The 22,809-nt window shown below is 44.1% G+C and overlaps 1 protein-coding gene across 1 annotated transcript in view; it reads right to left on the reverse strand.

The window, feature by feature from the left end:
- The window catches only part of LOC110523381 (laminin subunit gamma-3), a 202,909-nt gene that overhangs the window by 178,362 nt on the left and 1,738 nt on the right, over positions 1 to 22,809 (reverse strand). The window contains exon 2 of the mRNA XM_090234139.1: positions 16,446 to 16,750. Within this exon, the coding sequence (XP_090090265.1) occupies positions 16,446 to 16,750 (305 nt within the window). The remainder of the gene's footprint in view (positions 1 to 16,445; positions 16,751 to 22,809) is intronic.

Here is a 22,809-nt window from a genome sequence, read left to right on the forward strand (position 1 = left end):
TCTGCCATTCCTACCCCTCACACCATTCGTGGAACATGTCCCTATGAGAAGGGTTATAATAAACAAGTTGTAAGTCATACCATGTTATTTATTAATTTCTGCTGTATTTATTGTTTATAGCGTGTGTGTGTGTGTGTGTGTGTGTGTGTGCGTGCGGATCTTTAAGAGTAACTTTAACACACACAGACACACACACATACTGCATACACACATTATTTAGCCGTTAGCCGTCCATGATGCTCATACAGTGTGGCAGCAAATAATCCCATTATCACAACCAACCATTATCATATGCTGCTGGTAGTATTAGTCATGGTCGGTTGGACAATGCTAATTGTGTAAGGCAACACAGACATAGGCCTGAATATCACTTACAGCACTGAAGGTTAATTAGTAGCTCATTGCTTATTATTTGTGCAAACCGCAGCAAAAACCTGTTCTGTTCTGTTCTCTCCCGTGGATTCAGACTCACAATATTCAGACTCACAATGCTATGATGAAGCTGATTGAGGGGGAGGATTAAATTATACCGTTCGTCGTTGAGAGAAGCAAGGCCATTGTTCGACAAAGCTTTGTTTGGCACCATGATCTATCTACAGTGAGGGAAAAAAGTATTTGATCCCCTGCTGATTTTGTACGTTTGCCCACTGACAAAGAAATGATCAGTCTATAATTTTAATGGTAGATTTATTTGAACGGTGAGAGACAGACTAACAACAAAAAAATCCAGAAAAACGCATGTCAAAAATGTTATAAATTGATTTGCATTTTAATGAGGGAAATAAGTATTTGACCCCCTCTCAATCAGAAAGATTTCTGGCTCCCAGGTGTCTTTTATACAGGTAACGAGCTGAGATTAGGAGCACACTCTTAAAGGGAGTGCTGCTAATCTCAGTTGTTACCTGTATAAAATAGACACCTGTCCACAGAAGCAATCAATCAATCAGATTCCAAACTCTCCACCATGGCCATTACCAAAGAGCTCTCCAAGGATGTCAGGGACAAGATTGTAGACCTACACAAGGGCTACAAGACCATCGTCAAGCAGCTTGGTGAGAAGGTGACAACAGTTGGTGCGATTATTCGCAAATGGAATAAACACAAAATAACTGTCAATCTCCCTTGGCCTGGGGCTCCATGCAAGATCTCACCTCGTGGAGTTGCAATGATCATGAGAACGGTGAGGAATCAGATCAGAACTACATGGGAGGATCTTGTCAATGATCTCAAGGCAGCTGGGATCGTAGTCACCAAGAAAACAATTGGTAACACACTACGCCGTGAAGGACTGAAATCCTGCAGCGCCGTAAGGTCCCCCTGCTCAAGAAAGCACATATACATGCCCGTCTGAAGTTTGCCAATGAACATCTGAATGATTCAGAGGACAAGTGGGTGAAAGTGTTGTGGTCAGATGAGACCAAAATTGAGTTATTTGGCATCAAATGACCCAATGCAGAGGCATGACAATGACCCAAAACACACAGCCAAGGCAACAAAGGAGTGGCTCAAGAAGAAGCTCATTAAGGTCCTGGAGTAGCCTAGCCAGTCTCCAGACCTTAATCCCATAGAAAATCTGTGGAGGGAGCTGAAGGTTTGAGTTGCCAAGAGTCAGCCTTGAAACCTTAATGACTTGGAGAAGATCTGCAAAGAGGAGTGGGACAAAATCCCTCCTGAGCTGTTCGCAAACCTGGTGGCCAACTACAAGAAACGTCTTAACTCTGTGATTGCCAACAAGGGTTTTGCCACCAAGTACTAAGTCATGTTTAGCAGAGGGGTCAAATACTTATTTCCCTCATTAAAATGCAAATCAATTCATAACATTTTTGACATGCGTTTTTCTGGATTTTTTTAAATGTTATTCTGTCTCTCACTGTTCAAATAAATCCACCATTAAAATTATAGACGGATCATTTCTTTGTCAGCGGGCAAACGTACAAAATCAGCAGGGGATAAAAAAACTTTTTTCCCTCACTGTATGTTAAAACTCCACCAGCCAGAGTAAAACCAATGTGGACCCCTCTACAGCCCAGCCACTGTGTGAGGAGAGGAGTACTGTAGTATCATTTCCATCCTGGGTCTTAGCCAGACTCTAGGGGAAAAGACAGTTTTATATTTGTCCAAATAGTCTGAGGCCCATAACTTACATCAGCTAGTAGCCTGAGGCCCATAACTTACATCGGCTAGTAGCCTGAGGCCACTAACTTACATCAGCTAGTAGCCTGAGGCCCCATACTTACATCAGCTAGTAGCCTGAGGCCCCTGACTTACATCAGTTAGTAGCCTGAGGCTACTAACTTCCATCAGCTAGTACAAGAGCCCCAAATCTTTCCCTCTCTTTCCTTCTGAGAATCACTCTTTCTTTCTCACTCTGACACACACACACACACACACACACACACGCATTCTCTCTCTCTTCTCTCACCTCCACCCTTCTCTCTCTCTCTCTCTCTCTGAGGCTTGACTTGGCAGCAGTTTTATGGGCGCCCAACCAATTGTGCTATTATGTGGGGGTTTTTCGCATTATTTGTAACTTATTTTGTACATAATGTTTCTGCAACCGTATCTTACGGCAAAAAAGAGCTTCTGGATATCAGGACAGCGATCACTCACCTCAGATTAGACAAAGATGTTTTCTACAACGAGGACGAACAAGACATTCTCCAAACACCCCACAGGGCCGACATCCCCGTTATTTGAAAGAGGAAGCGACGCAGGTACAGAGGACAAAGAGCAAAATGCCTTGTCAGGACCCGGAGAAGGTGAGTGGGAAAGCTGCCGTGACCGTCAATACTACTCGCCAACAATCATTGGACAATAAATTAGACGAGGTACGATCACGAATATCCTACAAACGGGCCATCAAAAACTGTAATATCCCATGTTTCACAGAATCGTGGCTGAATGACGACATGGATATTCAGCTAGCGGGATATACGCCGCACCGGCAAGATAGAACAGCACAGGACGAGGGGGGGGGGGGGGGGGGGGGGGCTGTCTGTGCAAATTTGTAAACAACAACTGGTGCATGAAATCTAAGAAAGTCTCTAGATTTTGCTCGCCTGAAGTAGAGTATATTTTGATAAATTGCAGGCCACACTACTTGCCTAGAGGGTTTTCAGCTATACTTTCGTGGCTGTTTATTTACCACCACAGACAGATGCTGGCACTAAGACCGCACTCAGTCAGCTGTATAAGGAAATAAGCAAACAGGAAACCACTCACCCAGAGGCGACGCTCCTAGTGGCCAGAGACTTTAATGCAGGGAAACTGAAATCAGTTCTACCAAATTTCTATCATCATGTTAAATGTGCAACCAGAGGGGAAAAAAATCTTGATCACCTGTACTCCACACACAGAGACGCGTACAAAGCTCTCCCTCGCCCTCCATTTGGTAAATCCGACCACAACTCTATCCTCCTGATTCCTGCTTACAACCAAAAATTAAAGCAAGAAGCACCAGTGACTCGGTCTATAAAAAAGTGGTCAGATGAAGCAGATGCTAAACTACAGGACTGTTTTGCTATCACAGACTGGAACATGTTTTTCACTGGCTTTCTCAATAAATGTATCGAGGACGTCGTCCCCACAGTAACTGTACGTACATACTCCAACCAGAAGCTATCGATTACAGGCACTGAGCTAAAGGGTAGAGCTGCCGCTTTCAAGGTGCGGGACTCTAACCCGGAAGCTTACAAGAAATCCTGCTCTGCCCTGCAACGAACCAATCCTGCTATGCCCTGCACATGGCATGCGGTACCGGAGTGCCAAGTCTAGGACAAAAAGGCTTCTAGGACTATTTGCATTGTGTGCCACCCCCAACCCCTCTTTTTACACTTCTGCTACTCTCTGTTCATCATCTATGCATAGTCACTTTAACTACACATCCATGTACATACTACCCAAATTGGGCCGATCAACCAGTGCTCACGCACATTGTGCATTGTGTCCCGCCACCCACACCCGCCAACCCCTCTTTTACGCTGCTGCTACTCTCTGTTCATCATATATGCATAGTCACTTGAACCATATCTACATGTACATACTATCTCAATCAGCCTGACTAACCGGTGTCTGTATGTAGCCTCACTTATTTTATAGCCTCGCTACTGTATATAGCCTGTCTTTTTACTGTTATTTTATTTCTTTACTTACCTATTGTTCACCGAATACCTTTTTTGCACTATTGGTTAGAGTCTGTAAGTAAGCATTTCACTGTAAGGTCTACACCTGTTGTATTAGGCGCCCATGACAAATAAACTTTGATTTGATTGATTCGAATTGATTTGATTTGACTTGGAGGACTACCAGATGGAGACAGTGACAGGAGAGCAGTGTGCCTCAATCCAAACTTAATAACTTTTAATTTGATTGCTTAAGTTCTCTTTGCCCCCAATATGTATTTTTTTCTTCAGTTTCTCTCATTGTCATTCAATGCTGTACTTCCAATTTGCAACACTGCTTTCCAGCTTCACCCGGGAAAGAGAGAGAGAGAGAAGGTGAGAGCGAGAGGGGAGCAGCGAGATAGGAAGAGAGAGAGACAGAGAGAAAGAGACAGAGAGAGAGTGGGAGGGAGACAGAAGGAGAGAGAGAGGGATGGAGGGAGACAGAAGGAGAGAGAGGGGGGGAGAGGGAAGGATATATAGAGAGAAAACGTTTTATGGATGACTGAACAAATTAAATTTGAATTCATAGAGTGGCTTTCATCTTCTGTGTGGATATTGAAAAGGAGGGGGAAAAGAGCTTTACAAACTTGACAACAGCCTCACCCTTTGAAGTAAGCCATTACTTCAGAGGAAGAACATCTAAACACTTTGTTACAAGGTGAGTGTTTCTTAATCCACACAATTTGTTTGGTAATGACGAATCAGGCAAACATGTTTACCGCTGTAGATTAATGGCAGAACAGAGAGCGCTGTCACGAGGCAAGCTGATGCTAATCAATGTGAAAACACAACACGATTAAACCTGACCTGTTTTGAATGTTTTTTGGGGAATTCGGGGCGATTTATGGGAACACACAGAGAAAACACAGTACACTTAGCCCAGTGTTCCTCAACTATTTATCATCCAACCATTGTGTGTAAGCAACCCCTTTTCTCAGTATTTCTCCTCTATGGCATCCCTAAGATGGAGAGTAGAGAGGTTTAGAAACGTGGGGAATAATGGCTGTGAAGTCTTTATACAGGGAGCGGGCCCATCAGGCAGGGAAAGGAAAAGCATGCGGCGAGTCTACAGACGGATTAAAATGCTAATAAAGCAGACAGAATGCGATTCCCATTTTAGGACTTATGAAATATTTATAGCTCTCTGTATACGCTTTACAGCAGGCAAACGGCCTCACTAGCTGCCACGTGCCCAAGAGACCAACAGAGATAATTGTATGGTCTGTTGACATTCTGAATGTGGAGAGTAAGTATGGTTTTACCTTTCTCCAACCCCCACTCAACCCATTTACTCTTAAAAAACGCACATGATAAGTAGAGCCTTTTTTTATCACAATTTTATGAATCCAATTCAATTCGAAGTGATCCAGTCTCTAGCTTTCCCTCAGGAAAGAGTGAAGGGGATTTTCCACCATTGGGTGATTCTGGAAATAGAAAAGCACATATTTGTGTGGAGGGATTAATTGTATATTATGGAGATGCGTGGCTTCTTTAAATGTTATTACAATGTAATAGACCAAATGTTTTATATATCAATTCAATGTTATTGAGTGTTATCATAAATGACACTTCACCATTTCAATTACTCAAACTTAAGTATTGGTAGCTTTAAAAGCTGAAGCTTTGACTATAAAGGTGGGAATGTTGTAGGGACATAGGAGTGAACAGCAAATGAAGGAGGATGTATTTATTATAGGAGGATGTATTATAGGTGGATGTATTATAGGAGGATGTATTATAGGAGGATGTATTATAGGAGGATGTATTATAAGAGGATGTATTATAGGAGGATGTATTAGAGGTGGATGTATTATAGAAGGATGTATGATAGGAGGATGTATGATAGGAGGATGTATTATAGGAGGATGTATTATAGGAGTATGTATTATAAGAGGATGTATTATAGGAGGATATATAATAGGAGGATGTATTATAGGAGGATGTATTATAGGGTTAGAAAGGAACTACAGTGAACACTGAGCCCTGGATGTTCTGGGATCTGTTAATTTAGGAGCTAGGCCTGGTCCCTCTTCTCTCATCTTACCCTGTGGAAGTAGTCCATTAAAATTAACCATAGAGTAGGCCTGAGGCCTGGGCAGTGGGTTACGGGTGCCTCTGCAGGTCCACTCTGCGTCACGCTGACTACAGGTGAAGTAGACCAGAGCAGAGCAGCCTTCCTCCCTCTCGATTGTCTCTCTCTCTCGCTCAGCAATTTCATTTCAAATGTTATTCGTCGCATGCTTCGTAAACAACAGGTGAAGACTTTCAGTGAAATGCTCACTTACCAACAATTCAGAGACAAAGAAATTTGAGAAATAATAGAAAAGTAAAACAATGAATAATACAAGTAATAATAAATGCACAATGAGTGACGATAACTTGGCTATATACATGGGCTAGCTAAAGGTCAGCTCATCCCTGTGACAATGTGGCATGTCAGCCATGCTCCAGAGGTTACAAAAAATACCTATGAACGCAAGAAGAAAATGACATCTAATTAATTTCCTTTTCATTCACTGGTACTGAACGATTCAGTGGGTCGGGAAAAAAGAGAGCAGAGAGAAAAAATTGAATGTAATGAAAGGAACGAGTGCCATTGATTCCGATGAGGGGACAGATCAAAGTCAATTATAGGACTCCTCATCTTCTTGCATAAGTGACAAGACAAAGGATAGAGAGAGAAAAATAAGGAGAGCGAGAGAGAGAGAGAGAGGGGGGGGGGGGCAGAGAGAGAGAGAGAGAGAGAGTGGGAGAGAGAGAGAACATCAGAGGGAGAGAGAGAGCATCAGAGGGAGAGAGAGAGAGCATCAGAGGGAGAGAGAGAGAGAGAGAGAGAGCATCAGATAGAGAGAGAGAGAAGGGAGAAAGCATGCAGGCTTGCTGAGAGATTTGCCACCTTATCTGTGTATCCCTGCTCCATATTGATCTCTCTCTGCTTTATAATCAGGGGGTCGATGACATCCAAACCACAGTGAAATATGACCAACAGGCCCATTAGGAGCACGCCACAGGCTTCAGTGTAACTACAGCATCCATTTACTGAACAGCCAGGCAACCAGGCAGCCATGCCACAGTCTGTCCCACAGGGCTAACAATTGTTTTATTGTCTTTACTCATGAACTTGCCATGTTCATATCTGATATGTATTTGGGCTTACTTAAATGGTATTTAAGTCATGAGAGAAGGTACAGTAATACAAGGAGTAGACTATGTTTTTTGAATTACTGAATGAATTAACATGTCCATGGCCATTCATAGCCTTTGGGCAACAAACTACAGTAATTATCCCATTATCTCAGTATTAGTAATTGGGCCTTAAAGGATAAGTAATACAACTAAAACAAAATATCCTGCTGTAAATTCCTTCCTTACTGTTCACAAACAATCCTCCCCCCCAGCAACACACAATGACACTGCATTTTATCACCCCCTCCTGTGAAGAAAATTCAATTTCCAGTTAGCAGTCACAATACTGAAATTCAAACCCTATTATGTAAAAGGCGATAAACGTAAAACAAACAACATCCTATTTTGACAGATTACAAGACAATTCAATTGGGAGAAAAGAGAGATGGACCAAACAAAAGGAGACATTACTGTAGCAGAGCCTCAGCCCTGTTGGGATGGGATAGCAGAGACAGAAATAGCACTGGGCTGATGCTGAGTTAACAGTAGTCTCTGCATCCCAAATGGCACCCTATACCCTTTTTAGTGCACTATTTTTGACCAGAGTGCTTTTGATATAGGGAATAGGGTGCCATTTGGTATGAAACCTGGATGAATCAAAACAATGCAACTCTGTCTGCTTCTAACAGCAACACAGCCTCCCTGTTACCAAAAGAGAAGAAGAGAATATAATAATACTGGGTAGTACTGAGGAAGGTGGAATGAGGGGTGGGGAAGATGGTCTTGGTTGTTGAATGAAGGAACCTACCGGAAAGCTTTTTTTTTGCCTGTGAGTTAAGTGTTTATTACTAAGCCACAGAAATCCTAGCCTCTTTCTTTCTTTCTCCCCAGACATAACAGAACAGAAGTCGTCAGAAGTCCTCGTCTCCTTCTCTCTCAGGTGAGGAGCCCAAATCCATCCCTCTGTGCAGATTCCCTCTTTAAAATTCATGTTTCTCTCCATATCCCATCCTTCTCTCCACCACTGCCTCCCCACACAAGGCTCCTACCCCTCATTAACACCAAACATAATACAATATTCTAGTTCATTTACTATTCTCCCCCCTCTCCTCTCTTCTCCTCTCTTCTTTTCTCATCTCCTCTCTACTCTTCTTTTTTCTTCTCCTCTACTCTACTTACAATACATGACCAAGAGTATGTGGACACCTGCTAGTCGAATATCTCATTCCAAAATGATGGACATTAATATGGAGTTGGTCCCCCCGTTGCTGCTATAACAACCTCCACTCTTCCAGGAAGGCTTTCTACTAGATGTTGGAACATTGCTATGGGAACTTGCTTCCAATCAGCCACAAGAGCATTAGTGAGGTCGGGCACTGATGTTGGGCGATTAGGCCTGGCTCGCAGTCTGCATTTCAAGTCATTCCAAAGGTGTTCGATGGGGTTTAGGTCAGGGCTCTGGTTCCACTGGAACTAAGGGGCCTACCCTGAACCATTAAAAACAGCCCCAGACCATTATACCTCCTCCACCTAACTTTACAGTTGGCACAATGCATTGGGGCAGGTAGCATTCAAATCAAATCAAATTTACTTATATAGCCCTTCATACATCAGCTGATATCTCAAAGTGCTGTACAGAAACCCAGCCCATAACCCCAAACAGCAATCAATGCAGGTGTAGAAGCACAGTGGCTAGGAAAAACTTCTCCTGGCATCTGCCAAACCCAGATTAATCCATAGGACTGTCAGATGGTGAAGTGTGATTCATCACTCCAGAGAACGTGTTTCCACTGCTCCAGAGTCCAATGGCGGCGAGCTTTACACAACTCCAGCCGACGTTTGGCATTGCGCATAGTGATCTTAGACTTGTGAGCGGCTGCTCGGCCATGGAAACCCATTTCACGAATCTCCCGAACGGACAGTTCTTGTGCTGACGTTGCAGAGAAAGTTTGGAACTCAGTAGTGAGTGTTGAAACCAAGGACAGATGATTTTTACTTGTTGGAAAGGTGGCATCCTATGACAGTGCCACGTTGAAAGTCACTGAGCTCTTCAGTATGGGACATTCTACTTCCAATGTTTGTCTATGGAGATTGCATGACTGTGTGCTCAATTTCAAACACCTGTCAAGAATGGGTGTGGCTGAAATAGCCGAATCAAGGGGTGTCCACATATTTTTGTATATACAGTGCCTTGCGAAAGTATTCGGCCCCCTTGAACTTTGCGACCTTTTGCCACATTTCAGGCTTCAAACATAAAGATATAAAACTGTATTGTTTTGTGAAGAATCAACAACAAGTGGGACACAATCATGAAGTGGAACGACATTTATTCGATATTTCAAACTTTTTTAACAAATCAAAAACTGAAAAATTGGGCGTGCAAAATTATTCATTCCTCCTTGCAAAACAGCTCGAGCTCAGTGAGGTTGGATGGAGAGCATTTGTGAACAGCAGTTTTCAGTTCTTTCCACAGATTCTCGATTGGATTCAGGTTTGGACTTTGACTTGGCCATTCTAACACCTGGATATGTTTATTTTTGAACCATTCCATTGTAGATTTTGCTTTATGTTTTGGATCATTGTCTTGTTGGAAGACAAATCTCCGTCCCAGTCTCAGGTCTTTTGCAGACTCCATCAGGTTTTCTTCCAGAATGGTCCTGTATTTGGCTCCATCCATCTTCCCATCAATTTTAACCATCTTCCCTGTCCCTGCTGAAGAAAAGCAGGCCCAAACCATGATGCTGCCACCACCATGTTTGACAGTGGGGATGGTGTGTTCAGCTGTGTTGCTTTTACGCCAAACATAACGTTTTGCATTGTTGCCAAAAAGTTAAATTTTGGTTTCATCTGACCAGAGCACCTTCTTCCACATGTTTGGTGTGTCTCCCAGGTGGCTTGTGGCAAACTTTAAACAACACTTTTTATGGATATCTTTAAGAAATGCTTTCTTCTTGCCACTCTTCCATAAAGGCCAGATTTGTGCAATATACGACTGATTGTTGTCCTATGGACAGAGTCTACAGTTCATCCAGAGTGATCATGGGCCTATTGGCTGCATCTCTGATCAGTCTTCTCCTTGTATGAGCTAAAAGTTTAGAGGGACGGCCAGGTCTTGGTAGATTTGCAGTGGTCTGATACTCCTTCCATTTCAATATTATCGCTTGCACAGTGCTCCTTGGGATGTTTAAAGCTTGGGAAATCTTTTTGTAACCAAATCCGGCTTTAAACTTCTTCACAACAGTATCTCGGACCTGCCTGGTGTGTTCCTTGTTCTTCATGATGCTCTCTGCGCTTTTAACGGACCTCTGAGACTATCACAGTGCAGGTGCATTTATACGGAGACTTGATTACACACAGGTGGATTGTATTTATCATCATTAGTCATTTAGGTCAACATTGGATCATTCAGAGATCCTCACTGAACTTCTGGAGAGAGTTTGCTGCACTGAAAGTAAAGGGGCTGAATAATTTTGCACGCCCAATTTTTCAGTTTTTGATTTGTTAAAAAAGTTTGAAATATCCAATAAATGTTGTTCCACTTCATGATTGTGTCCCACTTGTTGTTGATTCTTCACAAAAAAATACAGTTTTATATCTTTATGTTTGAAGCCTGAAATGTGGCAAAAGGTCGCAAAGTTCAAGGGGGCCGAATACTTTCGCAAGGCACTGTATAGTGTACCTCTCCTCTCCTAGCTAGCTGATGGGCCTTCACTGCCTGTCTGTGGCTCTGGCTCTCTTTCTGTCTCTCTTCTTCTCTTACTGTCTCTCTTCGCTGTCTCCAGTCTGTTTTCTGAATAGGACTACTCTGGAGGAATAATGGTTATTTCTTCTCTTTGTTAGGTTTGGAAGATGTCACATTAAAAGGTGTTAGAGCAGATGAGAGAAGGAAACAGGAACCCCTTCAAGGCCAGAGGGTGTGTGTGTTTATGTGTGTGTGTATGCTTACAAATATATGTGTGTGTGTGTGTGTGTGTGTGTGTGTGTGTGTGTGTGTGTGTGTGTTGGAGCAAGTGAGTGAGGGGGTGCTGTACCGCCTTGGGGGTTGTCAGGCATATGTCGCACCTGCACCATCTGTAGAATCTCTCTCCACAAGGAGGTACAAGAGTCCAGGTCACACCCTACAGTAAGTTGATAGAATAATGCTTCTCTATTGTTTTTCTGCATTACAGTCTTCATGGGCTCATTTCACTGAGCTGAAGAGGCTTTGAAATCTATTAGCTATTTATTGAGCATGAAACTGTCTGCATGTCCAACACACAGTTGCAGAATCACACAAGCGCGCACGCACGCACACACACACATTCTGCAGTTGTCAAGGGAAGAGAGCCAAAGGGCAGGTGCTTTATTTCCTCATATTTAGTCACAGTTTATTGTGTCCATTTTCTCCCCGTTTTTCCCTCAACAGCCTGGTGCTAAATCATCATAAAGCTATTAAGTCGTCATCAATGTTTATCGGAGCTAAATATAACATGAAATCCTCTTCAGCTGCCGTTCTAGAGGCACAGACGCGTTAGCCAGTGTGTCTGTGTGTGTACGTGTGAGTGTGTGTGTGTGTGGTTCTGTGTGTGGTTCTCTGTATGGTTCTCTGTGTGTGTGTGTGTTAGAAAGAGACATCGTTACAACACTGTACACAGCCATAATATGTGTTTTGAAATGTCTCTATTCCTTTGGAACTTTTGTGATTGTAATGTTTACTGTTCTGTTTTCAATGTTTATTTCAACTTTGTTTATTATCTATTTCACTTGTTTTGGCAATGTAAACAATGTTTCCCATGCCAATAAAGCCCATTGAGTGAGTGAGTGAGTGAGTGAGTGAGTGAGTGAGTGAGTGAGTGAGTGAGTGAGTGAGTGAGTGAGTGAGTGAGTGAGTGAGTGAGTGAGTGAGTGAGAGAGAGAGAGAGAGAGAGAGAGAGAGAGGATTATTTGCTGCTACACTGTATGATCATCCTCCTTAATATGTGTGTGGTGTGTTAAAGCGACTCTTATAGGTCCACACGTACACGTACACACAATGTTATAAACAATGAATACGGCAGGAATTCATAAATATGACAAGATGACTAATGACTTGTTTATAGTCCTTCTAATAAGGACATGACCTGTTCTGTTGTTAATAATGATAAGTATGATTGTGACGCAAATAGATGATCTCTGTGACACCTTAAACATCATTATTTCTGTAGTACTCCCATAAAAAAATACAGTACCTTTATTGGCCTAATATTTACATCATTAAAAGTATTTTAACAGACATTTTAACAGACTAGAAAGTTAGAACCAAGCCCCCCTCCTTGTCCACTGTACATACAACCCCCCTGATGTCCACACCCCTACAAAGTCCCTCAGACGGTTCCGGTGGAAGGTAACCTAGCGGTTAGGGCATTGGGCCAGTAACCAAAAGGATGTTGGTTTGAATCTCCGAGCTGACAAAGTGAAATGTCTGTAGATGTGCCCTTGAGCAAGGCAGTTAACCCTTATTGTCCAGGGGCGCCGTTCATAATGGCTGACCTTGGCTGTGACCTCACTCTCCGATTGTCTCATGCAGAGTAAGGCATGCAAAAAACAAATTTCCAAGTCACGCCTCTTCTTCCAGATCACCCGCCTTAGTGAACCCTGCTCTCAAAAGCCTGGCCTGCAAGCTGGGTTGTGAAACAGTGGCTCCTCCATTATCCATGTTATCCATGAAACGTCTCTGTCAACAGCTTTTTCCACTACTAAAGCACAGCGTGGGAGAACAGAGTAATGACTGATCCAACAGTAACCTATCGTACCCAAGGTTGGCTGCTCTCCTCAGAACAGTCAATGCAGTGTCTCTCCAGCACAAGCCCTGCTGATCCAGAAGTCTCTGTGCAGCTTGTAGACGGAAAGCTGTCAGTCTGGATCTAATGTCCACCAGCCCTTGGCCCCCCTCATGCAAAGGGAGGTGTAACACTGCTGTCCATATGTGGACAGACCAAAAGAAAGTGAGAGAGAGAGAGAGAGCATGTGGGTGGAATCCGGCTTTATCTTACTTGCGATGGTTGTTGTCAACATTTGAAGTGTGTGTGTTTGTTATGTGTGCGCAGCAGTAGTTATGTCTGGGAGCTGCGAAGGAGGGATGGACACTTAAAGGAGACTTGTCAGGAGTGCTGCCATATTTTCGGACATTATACTCTGGGAAGAATACAGTGTCACATCTGCTCCTGCAACGCCCTCTACTGCTCATCCTGTGGCTCCTTGACCTGCCGCCACTCCCCCAGTACTCTCTCCCTCTCCCTCTCTCTCTACGTGTGTGTGTGATTGTGTGGGCGGAGACAGGTGTGTTGGAGTCAGAGCAGATCCCCAAGAGCTGCAACCTGTTCCATAATCAAAATGTCTACAAATACTCAGCCCTGCCACTTCCACGCTGCCAGATCGTAATCTCTGCTCAGTCAGTCTACGTTTCTAGCCGTTTGTTACTATTTAGATCCTGTCATCCTGTTGTGCCTGTTTTCCTTGACTGACACTGTTTTCCTCACCAGTACAGTTCTGCTCGCTATGACTCGGGTCCCTGTCTCCAGTCCCACGTCTCGTCATCCTGCTACTCTGTCCTGGATTCCCCACTCTACTACTCCCTTGGATTTCCCTCCGGACCTGTATCAACCCCTCTCGCTCCAGGCCTCAGCCTCCGCACCTGGTTTCCAGCCCGAACTTCCCCTGACCTGCACTCCATCTCCCGGTGTGTTTCAATAAATACCTTGGTTACTTCATCCCAGTCTCCTTGTCTGAGTCTGCTCTTGGGTTCCCCCGTTCCACTCCGCGTAACAGTATAATCTGGCCAAAGAGATGAACCCAGCAGACTCTACTACTCTCCACCAAACCCTCGCCGGCCAAGGCGCCCAGCTCGAGCAACATGACCAAGCCCTGTAGACCCTTCTGGAGCACATCAAGGAGTTTTCACAGAGCCTGTCTGACCTACAGTGCCGACCCTTCGCCCAGAGCTCACAACCAGTTCCAAGTCCTTCTCCTCCACTCCGAGAGCCATTTGTTACGACTCCCGAGCATTACGATGACATTCTCAGAGCTTGCAGAGCACTTTTGCACTTTTGGTGCAATGTTCACTAGTATTTGAGCAACAGCCCTACTGTTATGCTAGTAAACACCACGACGGTGTGGGATAGACAGTCCCCCACCTGCTTCTCCTACTCCAGATTCACGGAAGAGATGACGAAAGTCTTCAACCACCCGGCCTGAGGTAAGGATGCCGCTAAACGACCGCTGTCCCTCCGTCAAGGCCCTCATAGTGTTGCTGAGATGGCATGTGAGTTTTGCACCCTCGCTGCTGAGAGCGGTTGGAATGAGGAGGCCCTTCAGGGAGCATTCCGGAACGAGCTCACCGAGACTCTCAAGGACGAGTTGGTGTACAGGGATGAGTCTGATGGACTTGATGAACTCATCTCTCTCGCTATCTGCATCGACAACTGTCTCTGTGTGTGTCAGAGGGAGAGGGTAGGTAGGGTTGCATGTCCCATAACATCTGCTTCAGTAACTTTTCCTCCTTCTCCTACTGCATCCCATCCGCATGCTCGTCCAGATCCTGAACCCATGCAGCTCGGCTGGGCCCGAGGCAATGATGAATCTGCACTAGGAGCTGCCTATACTGTGGCCAGGTTGGTCACTTTGTCTCCACTTGTTCCCTGCGTCCCGCAAAAGAGGGGGCTCGGCAGTAGTGGGGGATATACTGTTGAGCCAAATCGCCTGCCCATCTTCCCCCAGACCCCTGCTTGAAGGCAGCATTTTGTGGCACAGCCAGGTTTTTCCTTTGTCTGCTGTCATCAATTCGAGGCACCGACGAGAGCTTCCTGGACCGAGGTGTCATTACCCAGTTTGGCCTGGACACGGTCCCACTCGATTCACCCCTCGATGCCATGCTTCACGGTTGGGGTGGTGTTCTTCGGCTTGCAAGCCTCCCCCTTTTTCCTCCAAACATAACGATGGTCATTATGGCCAAACAGTTCTGTTTTTGTTTCATCAGACCAGTGGACATTTCTCCAAAAAGTACGATCCTTGTCCCCATTTGCAGTTGCAAATGGTAGTCTAGATTTTTTGTGCCGGTTTTGAAGCGGCCTATCATGTCGATATAGGACTCGTTTTACTGTGGATATAGAACATGTTGTACTTGTTTCCTCCCGCATCCTCACAAGGTCCTTTGCTGTTGTTCTGTGATTGATTTGCACTTTTCGCACCGAAGTACGTTTGTGTTGAGGAGACAGAATGCGTCTCCTTCCCGAGCGCTATGACGGCTGCGTGGTTCCATGGTGTTTATACTTGCGTGCTATTGTTTGTGTCGATGAACATGGTACCTTCAGGCGTTTTGAAATTGCTCCCAAGAATGAACCAGACTTGTGGTCTTCAATTGTTTTGCTGATTTCTTTTGATTTTCCCATGATGTCAAGCAAAGAGGCACTGAGTTTGAAGGTAGGCCTTGAAATACATCCACAGGTAAACCTCCAATTGACTCAAATTATTTAAATTAGCCTATCAGAAGCTTCTAAAGACATGACATAATTTTCTAGAATTGTCCAAGCTGTTTAAAGGCACAGTCAACTTAGTGTATGTAAACTTCTGACCCACTGGAACTGTGATGCAGTGAATTATAAGTGAAATAATCTGTCTGTAAACAATTGTTGGAAAAATGACTTGTCATGCACAAAGTAGATGTCCTAACCGACTTGCCTAAACTACAGTTTGTTAACAAGAAATTTGTGGAGTGGTTGAAAAACAAGAAAAATGTACTGAAGTCCTCATATTTCTGAGTAATATTCCTTGAATTATTCTTTGATGTAAGGTCTAATGGTAAATGTTATTCATACTACACATGGCTTACTGTACTGTATATACTTTGCCTCTAAATGTGCATCTCTGAGCTAAAATTAACTCAATAATTTATTTCTGTGACTCATTGTCTCATTGTCTCTTCACTTCTGTATAACAGTTGTCTTGAGAACAACTTTTAGTATTCCGAGTGGATTAATTTATGGCCTTATAGCATTCAAAAATGATGGAGTCAGATTGAATACTATATCATGGTCATATTCCTCCTATACTAATTTCTGTCATCCTCAGTCGAAGTGGATTTTCACTAATCCGCACACACACACGCACACACCCTCACCCCATCCTCCCTCCCTCTCTCACCTGTAGCACGGCGCTCTGGTCAAAGTTGTATGCGCTGGGTCGTCCCTCCAGGGTAGAGAAGGCCACATTGCCCCCGGTCAGAGGGGAGATGTCACTGAACTCGTCGTTGCAGACTGCCATCCTCTCATCGTCCCCCGGGCGAATGTATCCCTTGTTGTTCTTCCCATAGGTCTTGGTACAGGAGGCGCTGTAGTACTGGTAGGGGATCCATGGTCCATCCTCACTTGTTCGCTTGTAGATGGCAAAGCTCTCCGGTCGACTGGTGTAGAACTTCAGGCTCACGTAGGTGATCTCAAAGGCTTTACCTGTGGAGATACAGGAGTCAGTCTACTATAGTGTGGAGGGGATGCAGGAATTGGTCTACAGTAACGTTATGTAGGGGGGATGTGCCTGTGAGCTATCGTCACGTAACATTGGGCATTGCCCCCCAATTCTCAACAAAAGGGTTTCTGTCGGACACCACTAATTTGTGTAGGTTTATGTGACACCCTTCAGATGAAAAACAATAAATATATGTATATCTCTAAACTAGGGACAAAATGAAAGCGCAACTGTATAAAAAAAAAATGTATTAGTAGCCTTGTAGCCTGGTAGCCTGGTGGTCTCGTAGCCTGGTGGTTTAGTAGCCTGGTGGCCTGGTGGACTAGTAACCTGTTGGTCTAGTAACCTAGTAGCCTGTTGGTCTGGTGGTCTAGTAACCTAGTAGCCTGGTGGCCTGGTGGTCTAGTAGCCTGTTGGCCTGGTGGTTTAGTAGACTGTTGGTCTGGTGGTCTAGTAACCTAGTAGCCTGGTGGTCTAGTAACCTGGTATCCTGGTGGTCTAGTAAGAAGTGGGTAACCTATACAACATGAATCATCTCATCAGTTGGTGAGATGAACAACAACAATGGGGGATCAGCTTATTTTCCCAGAAATATACAAATCTCCTCTAATCTCTCATTACATGCACTGGTATGAGACCAGCCATGAACCATGGGTCAGCCAAACATACATGTCTGTTTTGATAGCTACACTAATAACATTAAGCAACTTAAGCCTTTTGAAAGCAGACAGCCAGACAACATCGCAGAGCATTCAGGGGCTTCCTGTGGGACCGATTTAGCAAAACCTCACATCTGAACGGCGGCATGGTTTCCAGACAGGCAAGAAGGCACACACCTCAGCAAGGGCCCTGATTAGTGGGTATGCTGAGCACACAACGGTGGGCCTCAAAGGTAAACCAACCAACCAATAAACAAACAAACAATCATAACATCCAACGCCTTCAAGTGGGGACTGTGCATGCCATGGAATTAAAGATGTCATTGATTTGTTGATGTACCTCTAGTGCCTTATTAAACATCTATCAGGCTGGAGAGGAGGAGATAAAGGGATAAATAGATAAACAGATGGAGAAGGAGGGCTAGAGAGAGAGAGAGTGTGTATGTGTGGATGAGAGAGATAGCGAGAGACGGAGAGAGAGAGAGAGGGGGGGATGAATAGAGAGAGAGAGAGAGAGAGAAAGAGAGAGAGAGGACAGGCGGGCAGGGGGCAGGACTCACACTTTTATCTCAGGGATTTTGTATGATTCTCAACTCAACTAAATTATTTCATTATTTCGTTAAAACACTCCTTATAAAAGGAAAAAGCCAAAGCTGAGAAAATCTAAATTCAACCCCTGTTTGGTGGATCCCCGGCAAAGATGAGATTTCCTCTGAATTTCCTTCGTGGGGGTGTCTGAGGGGGATTTGGCAGGCTCTGGAAACTTCTAGCTGTAATTGGTGTTGTCTAATTGAGGCACTGGGGTGAGCAGCCATTTTTTTGTCTGTCATTTTGTTTGAGCTGCATACTAAGTGGAGAAAGGAGTCTCACAAGCCGGGTTCAATTAAACCATGAAGGCACTATATTTCTGCATATTGCACAATCTACATGCTTGCATGGCCACTTGTGGCTGCTCTGCTGCTTGATGGGCTCTCCACCCTGAGAAGATGCTGAGAATTAGTGCGTGTTTTCATCCCACATTTTTCTTGATATGTAAACTGTAAAGGTGTATGATTATTGACCTGGATGTGTGTGAATTGGAGTTGATTTAATGTTGAGCATCAACCACCCTCATCCAAACAGAGCAGAGCATCCAAAACAGCCATTTTCTATACCACTGAGCATTATGCCAATCTTATTTCCTCTTTGTTGACCTAGTAGGCAACAACAAGACCCTACACCCTACACTATCTAGAGGGCCCTACATATAGGACTCTTGTCCCTTAGGCCTTAGTTGAACCCTTTAAGTAGAATACCCCCAACACTGATATGAAGCCTAATGACATCTGTCTACTCCTGTCTGCCAAGGTATCAGACATCTTCACATTACTCTCATCGTTCCAGGCATCTTATTTCTAGTTTTTTGTTTCTCGTGTCTTTCCAGACATTCTCTCGTTTTTCCAACTCAGCAACATTATCTCTCCCACAGCAGCACTCAAATCAGTTAAGTTTAATTTACTCTCCGCATGAGGTGAGTTTAGTCCAGCTGGAACGGATACAAAAGAGAAAAGGAGTGTTTGTGTCCCCTGTGATGATGTTCAGTCTAATTGAGAGGTGTGTTTTTCTCTGATGAGTCTGCTTAGTCCATCCGTCAGTAGAAGGGCCTGTATATTGTGCATGCAGTATGTGTTTTTTCTGCAAGTATTTCTATCAGTATCTCTAGTTGACCCATTTACCTACGGATCCATTTAGCTATGGATCCGTTTACCTATGGATCCATTTACCTTGAGATCAATTTACCTATGGATCCCAATAGAGTTTAACATGGAATATAAAATGATAGAACAATTATTCTGTGTTCAATGTTCAATCTGTGTTCACTCTCCAAACTGAGCAGAAGTGAAACAGTTTAGCTGAGGACCTGAATCATAATGAATGTGTTGAGTATGAATGACCTTTGACCCTTTTTCAGCCAACCCACCTGTTCATAATAAAGCTGTGTGTCCCACCCGCCTGGGCTCTGATCTGTCCTGATTGGCCCAGACCTAGACTAAACTCAACATCACCACACTATATAGACTCAATATTTACTAGGCTACACTGGATGTTTACAGGATGCTCATTTTCTCTATTCGGTTTGAGAGTTTGGGGAGAGTTCTCTTTTTGTAGATTATCTTTACCAAGCTGTAAAGGAATTACGTCACTGAACTGTCTGTGCCTGAAAAAGAAAGTGTAAGGTCTTGGTCACGGATGATCAGAGAGTATATGGCCAATGTGTGATTCTGCCCCAGAAACATTTGAGCTTTATCTATTTGTTTTAGCATTGAAATCTCTTGTAACCAGGTACAGTATCCGTAAACAGTAGTAAGAGTGTGTACACAGTTGTGTATGTAGACAGTTGTGTATGTAGACTGTTGTGTAAGTGGATTGTTGTGTATGTTCAGTAGTTTTCCCTCTGCACTGCATTGTTCCTTCAGCAAAGGTCATTAGAGACAGTCTGTGAGTGTGTCGATCCAGCCTGTGAGTGTGTTGAGTCAGTCTCTGAGTGTGTTGATTCAGTCTGTGAGCGTGTTGAGTCAGTCTGTGAGTGTGTTGCGTCAGTCTGTGAGTGTGTTGCGTCAGTCTGTGAGTGTGTTGCGTCAATCTGTGAGTGTGTTGAATCAGTCTGTGAGTGTGTTGAGTGTGTTGCATCAGTCTGTGAGTGTGTTGATTCAGTTTGTGAGTGTGTTGAGTGAGTTGAATCAGTCTGTGAGTGTGGTGAGTGTGTTGAGTCACTCTGTGAGTGTGTTGAATCAGTCTGTGAGTGTGTTGAGTGTGTTGCATCAGTCTGTGAGTGTGTTGATTCAGTTTGTGAGTGTGTTGAGTGAGTTGAATCAGTCTGTGAGTGTGGTGAGTGTGTTGAGTCACTCTGTGAGTGTGTTGCATCAGTCTGTGAGTGTGTTGATTCAGTTTGTGAGTGTGTTGAGTGTGTTGAATCAGTCTGTGCGTGTGGTGAGTGTGTTGAGTCACTCTGTGAGTGTGTTGCATCAGTCTGTGAGTGTGTTGAGCCAGTCTGTGAGTGTGTTGCATCAGTCTGTGAGTGTGTTGAGTGTGTCGAGTCAGTCTGTGAGTGTGTTGAGCTAGTCTGTGAGTGTGTTGAATGTCGAGTCAGTCTGTGAGTGTGTTGAGCCAGTCTGTGAGTGTGTTGCATCAGTCTGTGAGTGTGTTGAGTGTGTCGAGTCAGTCTGTGAGTGTGTTGAGCTAGTCTGTGAGTGTGTTGAATGTCGAGTCAGTCTGTGAGTGTGTTGAGCCAGTCTGTGAGTGTGTTGAGCCAGTCTGTGAGTGTGTTGCATCAGTCTGTGAGTGTGTTGAATCAGTCTGTGAGTGTGTTGAATGTCGAGTCAGTCTGTGAGTGTGTTGATTCAGTCTGTGAGTGTGTTGAGTGTGTCGAGTCAGTCTGTGAGTGTGTTGAGCTAGTCTGTGAGTGTGTTGAATGTCGAGTCAGTCTGTGAGTGTGTTACTGTGCCAACTATGGGAGGCTCTTATCCTTCTCTTACATCTGAGACAGGACATGTTTTTCTTTTAGCATCAATCAATGGAAACCAGCTGCAGACAAAAAGCTGTGTGTGTGTGTGTGTGTGTGTCTTGGGAACAAACTGACCCCAATTACATACCACCAGACCTCCCAGCGCTCATCTTTTTTTCTTCTTCCTCATCATGTTTTGTTTACTCCCCCTCCTCCTTCATCTCCCCCCTACCTCTGCACAGACACATTTCAGACCTGGCTGAACTGTGTGTCTGTGTCACGCTGGTGTGTTTCACTGTGTTTATCGTCCCAGCGACCCCCTCGGAGACGGAGGGGTCTTGTTTTGTTTGGAGAGCCAAAGGAAAACAGACAGAAGGGCAGCCCAGGCAGGCCCCCCTAGTGGAACACAGATGGGACACGGTCAGGTTGTATTCAATATGGAGGAAGAAGAAACACTGTGACTCTGGTTCTGTGAGAGACACAGGATGGGGGATGTTGACTTGAATAAAAACGTCTTTCAGTTGTTACAAAAACAACAGAAACCTCTCTCCAGTCCAAGCGGAGGCTACTCTCAGAATAACTCTGAAGAGAAAGAGACAGTACCCAGAGGCTAAAGACTGAACAATGTGACCATACAGTGTAATGTAGTATGGTCTTCCTGGACTAAGGTCTACTAGACCAAGGACTGGTGTGTTCGAATAACACATTACCAGACATTCCCCAGCCTCTCTCTCTCTGTCTGAGAGAAGTAACCAGAGATTATGACCAACAAAGCCATAGAGCACTGCTCTCCTCTTTCCTCCTAGTAAAAATCAATATCTGCAGACAGACAGACGAGTTTCCTGCTCCAAGACCTTATGATTTAAACACTTCTTTCTTCCACAGACAGTCAGTCATACACTATGACATTTCAAAGACCTGTCATCGTTTTCTCTCTCTTTTGAAGCGAAACCTTTTTTTTTCTCAGGTTGGAATTTTTGTTACACCTACAATAGAGCGGAAGTAGAGCGGTTATACTCAGAGTTGTCAGAAGAAAGAATTCCCTGACTAGGCTCTCTGCTGGGTCCATCCTGTTTGACTGATGTATGTGAGCTCACTCTGCACACACATGTCACACACACAAGATGAATAGGAGGAAAAGCTAGTTTTTATAAAGTGGGTGTACTGAAGGGCTACATCCCAAACGGCACCCTATTCCCTGTATGGTGCACTTCTTCTGACGGGAGCCCTATGGGTCTGGTTAAAAGTAGTGCACTATAAAGGGTGTCATTTGGGAGGTAGCCTTAGAGATCTTGAGGGAGAAAGGTAAGGGTCATGAAGTAATTTGCTTCCACTACAGTCACAATGGACTCTGACATGATTGATTGATGTATAATCTCTGTCCCAATTAATATTTAACAACATCATTGATTTTGCGCTAATGTGATCCTACTTGCAATCCTACTCCCACTTATTTAGCAGGACTTAAAGCTGGGCTCCATGGAGGTGAAACTGTCACATCCGTTTGCAAACAACCAACAGTTTCCATCTGACATCATTGTACACCATGCAGAGTGTGCACTAGGACTGTATCATCTTTACCACAATCCTGGATGCTGATTTCCTTAAAACAAATACGAAATGCGTCTGCGGTAGCCAGTGGCGCTGTTTCCATAGCGATGACCTCAGCTTTAAGTCACTGTGAGAAATCAGAACAATTCTAAGATTATGTGGCCACAGTGGTTGTCATGTACTGTATGTCATGGATGGCATTAGTTGATATTCTGCCATCACATGGTGTAACCATAAGAAATTAAAGGCCTGTTCTGTAGCCTGACTGTGGTAGTGGTAGAAATGGCATCTTTCTATCTTCTTCTCCTTCCTCCTTCTCTACTCCCCCTGGAAGTGGATTAGGTACTGT

This window comes from Oncorhynchus mykiss, chromosome 5 (assembly GCF_057628025.1).
Source record: "Oncorhynchus mykiss isolate SJ-2025 chromosome 5, ASM5762802v1, whole genome shotgun sequence".
Lineage (NCBI taxonomy): Eukaryota > Metazoa > Chordata > Actinopteri > Salmoniformes > Salmonidae > Oncorhynchus > Oncorhynchus mykiss.